Genomic DNA, 13,455 nt, shown 5'->3' with positions numbered 1-13,455 from the left:
ATCTTTAAGGCCTGTTTAGAAAGGATGGAGCAAAAGGATGGAGGCTTCCTAACTTCATATAGAATTGAGTTCTAAATTGTGAGGCCACAGCCAAGAAGTCCCTATTCCATGTTCACAACAGCCTATCTTTATAGGTGGGCACCTAAGTGGGGCATCTGAAGCAGATTTTAAGGCAGGGAACGAGGTCCTTTAAATATGAGCTGGGTCTCAAACTATTTAGGGCCTTAAATGTCATCACGAGCACTTTCAGTCAGGCTCAGACACTGGTATAATATGGGTGTAATATGCTCCAGCTTCCCAGCCACAACCTGTGGGTGGGCAGTTATATTTTGCACCAATTGAACTTTCTGAACCATTTTTAAAGGCAGTCCCAGGTCTTCGTAATGTCTTTGTCTTTAACATGCTGCTTTTACTCTCAATTGTTCGTTGATCTACTGTTCTACTAAGCTGTATTTATACTCCCTGATTCTGACATTGTGCCATCCATTCCAGCCTTTCCGTCCCAGACCTGACACCCAACGTCGGCCTCTTCTGGTACTTCTTTGCTGAAATGTTTGAGCACTTCAGCCTCTTTTTCGTGTGCGTCTTTCAGATCAACGTCTTCTTTTATACTATTCCCTTGTCGGTGAAACTAAAGTAAGTAGACTCTCTTCCTCTTGCCTCTCTCTTTGTTGCTGCTGCTGCTTCCTCAGTTTCTGCTGGCCAGGAGTGTTAATTTTTAATGCTGCTGACAAAAGCTTTTGCTGCGCAAGGTGGTGTAAAACCATCACCAGGAGTGATCACTGTTCTCTTCGGGGGGGGGGGCTCTTATTGCTCACTTTAGCTTGGCTAATCCTTGTTGAACATCACTATTATTCTTTTAGCTGAAGCTTGGTTTAACATAATGCTGTGCGTGTAAGAGAAAAATGTGCTGCATTCCGCATAGCTGGCTTCATGTTTCAGCCAGAATCTTCAACTGCTATCCATGGTGCTCACCTGGACCATGAAGCCATAGCATGCTTACACAGCACATGCAATCCAATTTAAATGAGATGGAGCAAACATACGTAAGATTTTCTTACAATTCTGATGCTGTGCTTACAATTGAGCCTTATTCGTTGTATAAAAGGGACTCTGCATATAACAGCAGAATTATTCAGTGTTGAGTTTGAGGTTTTAATTTAACTCCTGTATACCTCCTGAGGAATAATGGTGTAGTTAGGGTTGACAGTGCTGTGTAGCTCAAAATATGATCCCCTTCCCCTGGCAAATGCAAATTAAATAAAGTGACATAAACATTGCTTTGTATGCATTATTTATTTATATATTAGAAATGTTGTGTCTTTCAAATAATTTGGAGCTACAGAGGACGAAAAAGATACGAAAGTATGGATGAGGTTTCATGTGTCGCAACCTGTTGTTACAAAACTATACACAGGCTGTTTCATCATTTAACTTCATTTATTGTTATTATTTAGGTATCTGCATGCCTCTCAAGTGGGTGGTTTGCAATAAAAAAAATTAAGATATTAAAATAAGACTTTCATAATAACAGTTCAATCTAAAAATCAGAGTAGTTATATTATGCTTAAGAGCCTAGACTGTTCAGAGTTGTTCAGCTCATAAATGTACCACTTTGTCAATCTGTTTCATGCATCTTATAAAAGCATCTTGCTCGCAAAATAAGTAAGCTGTCTCTGAGGCGCTATCAAAGCATTGCCATGTTGTGTATTGATTTGTTGACCGTGGGTCAACAGAGGCAATTTGGTGGGACAGAGGGTGCATGTGGGGGCAGAAGGCAGAAACCCCACTGTGCAGGTGGAAGTCCTTATGCAGGGCTTCCGCTGATGGGACTCAGGTGAATGCTTCCCTCTGCAGCTATATTTTATCTGTATAAGTGCTGAAAATGAAAGCTATGAGATCAAACTTGAGAAATCACTATACATAGTTGTGCAAATCAGAACTTAAAGTCACTGTGGGTTTTTTTACTTGTCCTTGGAAGACCTGGGTTAAAATACCCTGGCTTCAGCCGTGAAATTAGCTTGGTAGCCTTGTTATCTCACAGGGTGGTTGTGAAGATATAATGCAACGATGGCTGGGAAATGCATAGAAGCCTAGAAGCCTCCATTATTAAGTAGCAGTCTTGGGAGATCCATTTTGTCCTTCTTGGTTGGAGTCATGCCACACTCTGCCTGTCCCATGTGCTTGCAAAGCTAAGAATAGCATGGAAGGGATTCATGTGACCCCATGTTGTGACTGCAGTGTGATGGCACAATAGTCTCTCTCAGTTTGAAGGCACCGTCGTCTGCCCCTTTCACACCATGCTTTCACTTCCCAGCAACTGTGGTCAGTCTGACTTTGCCAAGGTATTTCAATCTAGTTTAATATCTTCTTTCCTCATCAACTGTAGCCACAACACATACTATAGGCCCAGTTTCACATGAAGTTATTCTGAAAAGGGATGCGATTGCCATTCAGTTTGTAGGCATCATCTTTGCCCTGTCGAAGTCAGAAGGCAGCCATGCTTCTTCCTGCTTCTTGCACAAGGACTCCCAGCGTGATGTATGGGAGGTAGAGCAATGGAGCCGGGCCATGAATCTTAGCGGGTGGCCTTGGGCAAGTCTCTCGGCCTAAGTTAGCTCACAGGTCACCCAGCTTGCAATTTATTGTGAGGATAAATCAGGACAGCTACATTCACACCACTCCTGAGTTCCTTGGTGGAAGGGTGGGAGATTTATTTTATTTTTCCATTTCCTCCAGAGAGCTCAAGGTGACATACGTGGCTCTCTTCCTCCCCATTTTATTCTCCTGACAGCCCTGTAAAGTAGATAAGACTGTGAGAGTGGCTTTCAGTCAACGTAGGGATAAGAAAATGTTCTGTCAGGGCAAGGATTGCTCATTGTTCTATAAAATGTTCTCCTTCCTCTCTGTTCCCCTTAAATACGTTCCAGGGGTACCTTCAATCCTCTGAAGAAGATTTGGGGATGGCACATGGCGCTCATTGGTGGAGGAAAGGGAGGGGATCTGCCTTTGCACAAGCAGAAATCCTTGTGTAAATATGTGGAATACTGTTCAATGGCTAACCCAAGGTCACCCAGTGAGCTTCATGGCTGATAAGGGATTTGAACCCTCATCTCCCAGGTCCTACTTGAAGACGTCAGCTGCTACACCACACTGGTGCAGCAGTCAGAGCTTCGTACATTGGAAGGGTACAGCATAAGAGTTTGCCCATCTCTCCGACTGTATTGCTAGACTCTCAAGTTGTGGTGTAGGTCTTTCTGCACACATGCACTCTGCTGCCTCTGTCGTTGTCTACACCCAATTCTGTCCACCATGTTTCCTTACGCAACCAAACCTGTACTCATGTTGAGTGCATATGATGTCATCTAATGAAATAATGGTGGCAATACGACAAAAACTCATAGCTAGAGTGTATATATCACAGGTGAGGCTAAACTATGTCTGAATGCTGGAAGAAGGAGGGGGGCAGATTTTGTATTTTAAATACTCCTGGTGGCAGGGAGCACAAACCACAGAAGGCTAGGCTCCATCCTGACATGGCAGATTTCCCCAGGCAAAGATCTTTGATGCAGGGAGTGTTCAAACATTTGATTTCCACCCCAGTGTGAAATGGTGCTATCCCTGCCTAAAGGTTTTAATTTTGCTGTTAGAAGGCCAGCTGGTTACACTGATAGTACAGCAGCCTCTACCGTTCCTGCAGCATCTACATCATCCAGTTATTTACAACCTTTTCTGTTTCCCCCCTCTAGGGAGCACCCCATTTTCTTCATGTTTGTTCAACTTGCCATAATTTCCATCTTCAAGTCCTACCCAACTGTGGGAGACATTGCCCTTTACATGGCCTTCCTTCCACTCTGGAGCCACCTGTATCAGTGTAAGTTATTTTGCGTTTTATTCTTTCCCCTCCTCCATCCCTAATCCGGTCGTTTTTGCCCACCTTGGAAAAGCCATTAGTGACTGCCGTTCCTTGTTGAAAAGCGAGTGTAAAGTAGCATTTAAAACGACAGAGGAATGATTCAGCCAAAGTTCTAAGACCTTTTGATTTCAGTAGGAGAGATCCAAGCGCATGCTTATCTTTCCCAGTGAGATCAATGGAATTCAAAAGTGATTCGTTTGTGCTGATCTAAAATTGGACCGGAGCGTGTATGTGTGTGTGCGTGTTGCAGCTCAGAGCTCTGGCATTTCATCACTCTGGCTGTTCAGCTGCAGCTTCCAATTGACACTTGCTCTTCTTCTTTCTCCCTCCCTGTATGTGTGCAGACTGAGAATAAATCATTCTTCAAGATGGCTTTAATTGCCTGCTGTGATGACGTTGACAAATTCTAGTGATCCAGCCTCCTTTCACAACAGGAAGCATTTGTTTTTCTTCCTGGAGTGACTTGCTTGGGGGCAGGTTTTGTAATCTCAATTGTTCAGCTGTGGCTGACTGTATTTTGGATTAAGAATTTAACCTGATTCTTTTTTAGTTCACTTCTGAGTTCAGCCTGGATATGCAAGCAATTTTGGTAGGATCAAGTATCATGAAATCTAATTAGTTTCATCAGAATGCATAAAAAGAATTTCCAAAACCTCCCCCCTCCCCAGTTTTACTTTAAAAATGTTTAAATTGGTTTTGTCAGTGAATCACCTTGGGAATTTTTTTTTTTTTTGTTAAAAGGCGCTATGTCAGAAGCAAGTAAGCAAATTGAAATGCTTCACCAACAACCAATATTATTTATGGGAATTGTCTTGTGCTGGCATGACTAGTGTGTCTGAAAAGTAAAAAAGGAAATGCTCTACAAAAGCTATACAAAATGTTTCATTGTATTTTAGGACGGGAAAAGTTTGGTCCAAATTTAGCTTTCCATTCAGTCCCCATCTTTATTTATCTTCCAGTGTTATTGCTTAGACTTTTTGTATGTTGCACCTGCTAAAATAAAAAATGTGGAAGCGATGGGGTGGTGGCATTGGGAAATGAGTGCAGAATAAGCCTGTCAAAGCTTTCATGTGACACAGGAGTTGCAGTTAATTATTTATTCTAACTAGAGGGATTTCTATAGCAGCTGTCTCTGGAACAACCCTCTAAATTAGTATCTGCCACCCCATTGTAGTTGGTATGGTACAATGCCAAGGACTCATTAGTATACCAGCTAACCACTTTTAATGACGCCTCTGCTTTTTGTTGCAGTCCTCCGGAATGTCTTCATCCTTTCCTGTGTGCTCATTGTTTGCTCCCTGCTCTTCCCGGTTTTATGGCATCTCTGGATTTACGCAGGAAGTGCCAACTCAAATTTTTATTATGCCATCACTTTGACGTTCAACGTAGGACAGGTTAGTAAAACAAGGTGGTGGGTGAGGTTTAAGTAGTCCTCTTTTAAGTTCCTTGTAACAGATTTTGTACTGGACACAGAAATCAAATATCATTGGCATTACAGCAATAGGCTAGAAAGTGTTTGTGCGCGTGCATGTGTGTGCGCGCGCACGCATGTGTAATATCTAGTGAAATCTCCAGAGTCGGAGGGGAATGTGTAAGATTTCATTGTTAAGTTGCCTCACACAGTTCCATGCCTGTCCCATGGGCCAGAGCTTAGTTGGAGAATATCTCCTTTGTATACAGAAGGTCCCAGATTCAAAGCTCGGCATCTCCAGGTAAAGTCTGGAGGAACACTTGTCTTAAATCCTCAAGAGTTGCTGCCTGTGCCAGTTTTGACAATACTAAGTGGACCAATGGTCTGTCTCAGCATGAAGCTACTTCCTAAATTCCTATATAATGCCTGGAATAAATTTAATAATAATATAGTCAGGTATGCTCAGTTTGCATAATTTATTCATGTTTTCTTGGCGCATATTTTATGTTTAGTGAAGACAGGGCTGCCTAGCTAGCATCTTACCTTTGAAAAGTAATTTGTCAAAATGTGTTCATGTTGTGTGTTTTGTCCTGCATCTCCTGTCTCTCTTTTGGTCCTAGATCTATATGGCATAAGAACAAAAATGGGGAAGTGTAACTGCAGGATCTTGTTATCTGAATGCTATTCTTGTACATTCTGATTTGGGGCATGGCAGCTTTGAAAAGCAGTTGTTTCCCTTGTTATAGGTGGATTTTTCGATTTGGCTTGCTAGCTCCCTGGACCCATCTGCTCTTATCTGGCTCACCACATTTCACTGAGCAGCCAGGAGTGCTCCACTATTACTAAATGTTGGGTCACCAGGAATGGGAAGGGGCACCGCAGCAATCTTGCAATTGCTTTAGATCTCCTTCTTAGCTGTATTGCTCACTGTGCTGGAGTGTTCTGTATCAGAGGTTCCAAATTTCCTTTGCATTAAGCAGATTTTGCTGTGAACTAGTAGGGAGCGGAGTATTACAGATGTGACTGTGGGCCTCCCATGATTTGTGCATCCTTGCATGGTATGTAAGCTAATGCCAAAGGGGTGTCACATAGTCATCTTTTGTTCTCCTTGTGCTCAGTACATCAAGGTAATAATCCACTTCAGTGGAGATTTTGGCTTCTAGACTAGGTCTCCTGTTACTCCATCTGTCTACTTTAATTGTATATTTCATCATTTGAAGCAACGCCCCTCTCCAAATTTCATCGTTGCATCTATTTCTGTTCCAACAAAAACAATTAAATTTCTCCCTGTTGCTGATCTCCTGTTAGCTTCAAGATAATTTCTTGCAAAACAGTTTGGTTTGATTTTTCTCCTGAAAGGTATTAAACGTTCATTTTAATATTAAAAGGGACATATAGTTGCTTTGCCAGTCTCTGGGGTTGGCAAATTGGTTATTTGCACTGAGCATTCTTCTAACCTGGGCCTGCTTAGGGGGGGAAAAGCTGATATATTAAAGAAATTAGAATAAAAACTGTTGTGAGTGTTTGGTACAAAGGCAGAGGAGATCGTTAGAAATACATCACTTTCAGGAACCCCACTGGAGAGCAATAGGCCCTGAGATACTTATCCAAACTGCAGCTTTAAAGATATGGGGTAATTAGTGAAACAACAATTTTTCTGCAGTCCCTAACTGATATGTTATATACATACCACAGATTGTTATATACATACTCTGATCAACCTAGTTAAATTTAATTGAACTGCATATTAAATTTAATTGAACTGCATATTGTGTGCATGAATCTTGTCAATACCAGTATTTAGTGAATGTGTGGGACTTACTGTCTGATAACTTTTACACTAGAATTTCTAACTTGAAAAGACAAAAATGACTGTGTTCCTCCATCCCTAAACTGCCTATGACATAGGCTTAGAAATAGCAAGATTGCAACGCAGAGTGAATTCAGTGTATACTTGTCCACTTTTTATTAGCTTTGTGGTGTCTTTTTTAAAGCATTTATTGTCTTTGTAACCGACTTGGTCTCCAGTGGTTCTTGCTTTAGATGCAAGAGGTTCTGGGTTTGAATCCCATATGGGACCTTGAATTGGAAAAAAAGAGGGTCTAAACTTCTAGAATTTGGGGAGGGGCCATAGAGCACATACATTGCACACTAAAGGATCCCTGGAATCTTCATTTGTGTTGGGAAAGGCTCCTACTTTAAACCCTGGAGAACTGTTGCCAGACAGTGCCTATGCTACTAAGCTACAAGCTTAGTAAGCTTACTAAGCTACAGCGTCCCATGGTCATTGCAAATATAGCTAGCGGGTTTCTTAACAAATTAAAACAGAAGTGCTCTGAGGACCAGTATGAGCCTGCAGGCTGGACAGAAGTATTTGGGAAGCTGTGCATTCCAAATCCAATTGCAAGAGTCATAAGTTGTTTCTGCCACTATTCTTCATCTCCTCTAGCAGCCTGAGCCTAGATATGCTTCCGCAGTTCAGTGGGGATATTTTCCAAGGAGAGTGTACCTTGGATTTCAGCCTAAGCCGCAGTCCTTCACTTTGTCCAGTATGTCTAAGGCAGGGTTTCCCAAACTTGGGTCTCCAGCTGTTTTTGGACTACAATTCCCATCATCCCTGACCACTTGTACTGCTAACTATCAACCTCCCATCAACCTCTGGGGATCAATATTGACCACTTTGGGAAACCTTGATGTACACAGAAGGCTCCAGGTTTCCATGCAGAAGGTCCAGGTTCTCTAGGTAGCACTGGGAGAGTTTCCCAGCACAAATCCAGAAATGCCGCCATCAGTCTGTGGAAACAGCACTAAAGTAGATGCTCTGATTCGGAATAAGGTAGCTTCCTATGAAGATTTTTGTGAGCCTTCAGCTGCAGTCTGGAGTTGTGCAGTCCACACTGGTCTATCATCTTATCTGCTGTTTGTGTAAACTGGTTGAGAGTGTTAGGTTTTGAAGTTCAAATCTCCATTCAGAGTCACTCCATACTGTATGTGACACTGTTTGACTGATGACTACTTTATCCCTTCACCGCTTGTCCCTAAGGTTTCCGGGAATCCACATCTCCTCTTCATCTTTTGAGTTTAACCATGGAAGACCTGCAGTATATAAATATGGAGTGACTTACAGCTGGATATATTTAGGTCAGGGATGGGAACCTATGGCTCCCATCAGCCCCAGCCAGCATGACCTCTGTTTGTGTTTAAAAGTGTACCTTGGAAATTGCAAGCTTTTTAGGTCCTCTTGGTTTCTTTTGCTTGAGTAGATGGTTTTCTGCACAGATGGTTACTTTCAGTCTCCTATATGCAGAGTGACAGGTCTGCTGTCTTTTTGAATATTAATTGCAAGAGGAAGAATTGGGTCAAAATGAAATGCTCCAGGGGTCAGGTGCACAGCACACTGGAAGCCATTAAAACATTTGCTGCTGTGTTGGAGAAATATAAGGTGCCTATGTTCTGAATGCAAATAAGTGTGGGGGACACTTCTGTCCTGTCCACTCCCCAAGCTCTCAGCCTTCATGCTTCTTTTGCTGGTGTGGACAGTAGCAGCCAACTGTAGCAGAAAGGGTTAGTGGAAAGGGTGCTGATAAATTCTTATATTTTAAAAAAATTGCTGGGATATGTTGGCTGAATGCATACGTGGTTTCTATTAGACCTTGCACTCTCACAAACTATGATGCAACAATATATTTATTCAGAGAATGATAGAGTTGGAAGGGACCCAAGGGTTATCTAGTCCAACTCCCTGCAATGCAAGAATCTCAGCTAAAGCATCCGTGACAGATGACCATCCAATCTCTGCTTAAAAACCTCCAAGGAAAGAGAGTCCACAACCTCTTTTGGGAGTCTGTTTCACTGTCGCACAGCTCTTACTGTCAGAAAGTTTTTCCGAATGTTTAGTCGGAATCTCTTTTCTTGCAACTTGAAGCCATCGGTTCGAGTCCTACCCTCCAGAACAGGAGAAAACAAGCATGTGACAGCCCTTTAGATATTTGAAGATGTCTATCATATCTCCTCTCAGTCTCCTCTTTTCCAGGCTAAACATGGCCAACTCTTTTATTTATTTATTTATTTATTTATAAAATTTTCAAATTTAACAATAAAAGAAAAACATTCCATTTGAATTATACATCCAATTCTAATCTTTCCACTTTCAGACTTCCTTTAGTCTATCTGGAAATTTTCATGTTTTCACAGTTATTCACATTTCTTGCATCTGTATTGTTTTGTTTTGTTTTTAACCAAATTAATCTTAACAATTATTATTAAACAATATTTCTTTCCATTATTATCACAGAGCTTCTTGAAAACCTACAAACGTTAATTGACCTTCACATATATTCTTAATATACTCTGTAAATTTATTCCAGTCCTCGGTAAATCTCTGGTCTCGCCGGTTCCGAATTCTCCCCGTTAGCTTGTCTAATTCTGCGTATTCCATCAACTTCATTCTCCATTCTTCTTTTGTTTCCATTTTTGTGCCACCAAAATTCTTGCCGCTGTTACTGCATATAAAAACAACTTCTCATCCTTCTTTTTTATGTCATTTCTTAGTATTCCTAACAGAAAAGTTTCTGGTTTTTTAACAAAGGTATATTTCAACATTTTTTTCAATTCATTATAAATCATTTCCCAGAAACCTTTCATTTTTTTACATTCCCACCACATATGATAGAATGTTCCTTCTTTTTCCTGACATTTCCAACATTTATTACTCACTTTATACATCTTTCCAAGTTTTACTGGTGTAACATACCATCTATATAACATTTTCATAACATTTTCTTTTATTGTAGTACATGCAGTAAATTTCATTCCTTCTTTCCACAATCTTATCCAATCATCAAATTGAATATTATAACCAAAGTCTTTGGCCCACTGAATCATTGCAACTTTAACCTCTTCATCCTTAGTATGCTACTCAAGTAGTAATTTATACATTTTTGATAAAATTTTAACATCATTATTCACAATTTCTTTTTGAAATCTAGATTTTTCATCTTGAAAACCTCTTTCCAGCATCTCTTTTTTAAACATCGCATTCAGTTGGAAGTAGTGTAACCAATCAAACACATATTCTTTAACTTCATAGTATGGCTTCAATTTCCATTTATTTCCTTCTTTTATAATTAAATTCTCATATGTAATCCAACTCCCCGTCATATTGATCTTCTTAACACTCATTACCTCTAATGGCGACAGCCAGAATGGAGTTTTAAACTCTAATAAATTTTTGTACCTATTCCATACTTCAGTCAGTGGACCTCGGAAAATGTGATTTTCAAAACCTTTATGCACTCTTTTTTTCATACCATAAATATGCGTGCCAACCAAATCTATTATCATATCCTTCTAAATCCAAAAGTTCTGAATTTTCCAACTTTATCCATTCTTTCACCCAGCAAAGACATGCAGCCTCAAAATATAACTTTAGGTCTGGCAGGGCAAAGCCTCCTCTATCTTTTGCATCCGTTAAAATCTTAAATTTTATTCTAGGCTTCTTGCCCTGCCAGACATATCTTGATAATGCTCTTTGCCATTCTTTAAATATCGTAACACCCTTAATTATTGGTATTGATTGATTGATTGATTGATTGATTGTTTCTTATATTGTCTTTCATCTGCCTCCCTGGCAGAAACATGCCCAACTCTTTCAAGTGCTCCTGGTAAGGCTTAGTTTCCAGACCCTTGATCATCTTGGTTGCCCTCTTCCACACATGTTCCAGCTTGTCAACATCCTTATTAAACTGTGGTGCCCAGAATTGGATACAGTATTCCAGGTGTAGTCTGACCAAGGCAGAATAGAGTGGTACTATTACTTCTCTTGATCTGGACGCTATACTTCTGTTGATGCAGCCTAGAATAGCGTTACCTTTTTTTGCTGCTGCATCACACTGTTGTTGACTCTTGTTAAGCTTGTGGTCCACCAAGACCCCTAAATCCTTTTCACATGTACTGCTAGTAAGCCAGGTGTCCCCCATCCTATATTTGTGCATCTGGTTCTTCCTGCCTAAGTGCAGAATGTTACATTTCTCCCTATTGAAATTCATTTTGTTAGCTTGTGCCCAGTTCTCCAATCTGTTAAGGTCATTTTGAATTCCCCCAGCTACACTTTGATATGTCACTGAGTTCTAAAAAGAAAATGCATTTAAGGAGGATTGTTTATAGTGCTGCTTCTGAAGAAATTAATCTTCCTAGGAAATCAGGACATTGGGTAGCCTTACAGGTCAGGAGTTGCTGGTCTCTTTCAGCCTGAGGGTTGTTAGCCACAGCATCTATGGCAGCTCTTCTCAGAACAGATTGAGCATTCCAGAATAAATTTGTTAAGATAATGCAGCATTGTTGGGTTTTTCTTTACTGCTTCAACACACAATCTGGCTATTCTTGAGTAGCTTTATCGTCCTTTTGTTACTGGTAATGTTTTTATGGTTTAAAAGCCTTACTGCTATGCAGGTTGGCTTGTGTCTATAATAGTTCAGTAAATATAAACCAAATAAACATTGATAGTGTAAAGTACAGCATGTCTTGGTCTGGATGTGCAGCCATTTTGTTCCGAATGAATCAGGTGTCACTCCTGCATGTGTTTTCTTCTCTTCCCCTGCAGATCTTGCTCATCTCAGACTATTTCTACGCCTTCCTGCAGAGGGAGTACTACCTCACTCACGGAATCTACTTAATTCGAAAAGACAGGACAGACCCCATGCTGGTTCTCAAATAAAGTTGGCATTTGATGCGACTGCGGGAACAGACAACGGATGATACTTGGGGAGGGGTGGGGAGATACCTTTTTTTGCGTATGGTGAACGGGCTCCTGTTTGGGGAATAACCAATTCAGTGCTGGAACAAAGCGTGATGCAGAGAGCATGAGAACGGGTTGAACAGCCCACCTGGGTGGCCCACAGCCGCATCAGAATCTTCTTGTCACCGCTGCGAATGCCACTCATCAGTTCTGGATAATTCCTCAGGACTTGGTGAAATGCATTTGAACTGACACCAAGGAGGAGTCTTGCATCCAGGCAAGTGACAAGGCCATGGGTGGTGATTTTTATTATTATTATTATTATTATTTCTTGGGGAAACTCCTGGGAATTTTCTCCTTGAGGAAAGGAATAACTTCAGCAAGCGTTTATTTGGTTCCTCTTGCTGCTCTGCTTCCATTGCTTGAATTGGCAGCTCGTCTGCCTGATGTACAGGGATCCTTGCGTCCTCGGGAGAGAATGGGCAGCTACTCTTGGACACTTATTCTCCTTGCACTGATACTGGAGACTGGGAGGCCCCAAGTATTCTGTGTGCAGTTTTGTGCTCTGGACAAATGGTCAGTTTGATGTGCGTCAGAGTGGAGCTGCCCAGTGGAACCAGCCTGGGAGTCATGGAGATTTGCATTCTGCTGCTTGTAACCCAGGAATTCGGAGGACGTTTGGTGGAATCACCAGGTGGATCAAACTTGTTCACTTTTCTTTAACGGGGAAACACTATGGACATGCAAATGAATCATTCATGTGCAGTCTTACAAAAATGAAAATTAAGAGTTACAGAAAACCCAAAGTGAATGCATATTGACCAGAGAAGTCATGGCTGGGCTACATAATCCATTCAGCTTTTAAGATTCATAGGAAAATTATTCTTCCAAGCTCTTCCCAACCTGAGATTTGAGGCCAGAAAGCACAAAAGTGGGAGCGCTGTCAATGGAATGTTTGGGCCCAACAGTAGTTATAACCATTACATATTCTACCCAAAGTGTTACTGTTTTAGTAGGAGAAGCAGTAAATTGTGACTGTATTAGAAAAGCAGCTATGCAAAAATGGCTACCCCATCCCACCTGCTTTTAATGCTTGTGTGTTCAGTTGGTTCACTTCCCTTCAGTAACCAAGAGACAGGTATTTTTGTTTGGAGATGGCTGCTATTTTTAACTCTTCTAACCCAGCACAGCTACGGCTAGTTTCTTTCTCTGACATTTTAATTTTACCAATGGTGTGGTTCCCTCACCGGGTAGCCAAACGAGACCCAGCCAAACTCCTAAAGCCCAGAAGAGGCCCAGTAACAAAACCACTCCACCTTTATAACTATAAGCAGAAGAGATTAATTTCAGACCCACTGAACCTGCAATTTAATGTGCCCTCTGTCTTTCTTT

At 41.1% G+C, this 13,455-nt stretch overlaps 1 protein-coding gene across 1 annotated transcript in view; it reads left to right on the top strand.

Moving 5' to 3' along the window:
- PIGU (phosphatidylinositol glycan anchor biosynthesis class U) overlaps positions 1 to 13,455 on the top strand; it is a 28,862-nt gene extending 15,407 nt beyond the window's left edge. The window contains exons 9-12 of the mRNA XM_053393966.1: positions 493 to 636; positions 3,750 to 3,874; positions 5,168 to 5,310; positions 11,929 to 13,455. Of these exons, the coding sequence (XP_053249941.1) occupies positions 493 to 636; positions 3,750 to 3,874; positions 5,168 to 5,310; positions 11,929 to 12,042 (526 nt within the window). The 3' untranslated portion in view covers positions 12,043 to 13,455. The remainder of the gene's footprint in view (positions 1 to 492; positions 637 to 3,749; positions 3,875 to 5,167; positions 5,311 to 11,928) is intronic.

Source organism: Podarcis raffonei, chromosome 6, assembly GCF_027172205.1.
Source record: "Podarcis raffonei isolate rPodRaf1 chromosome 6, rPodRaf1.pri, whole genome shotgun sequence".
Classification (NCBI taxonomy): Eukaryota; Metazoa; Chordata; class Lepidosauria; order Squamata; family Lacertidae; genus Podarcis; species Podarcis raffonei.
Note: the sequence above shows the minus strand (reverse complement) of the source record. Positions and strands in the feature narration are given on the sequence as shown.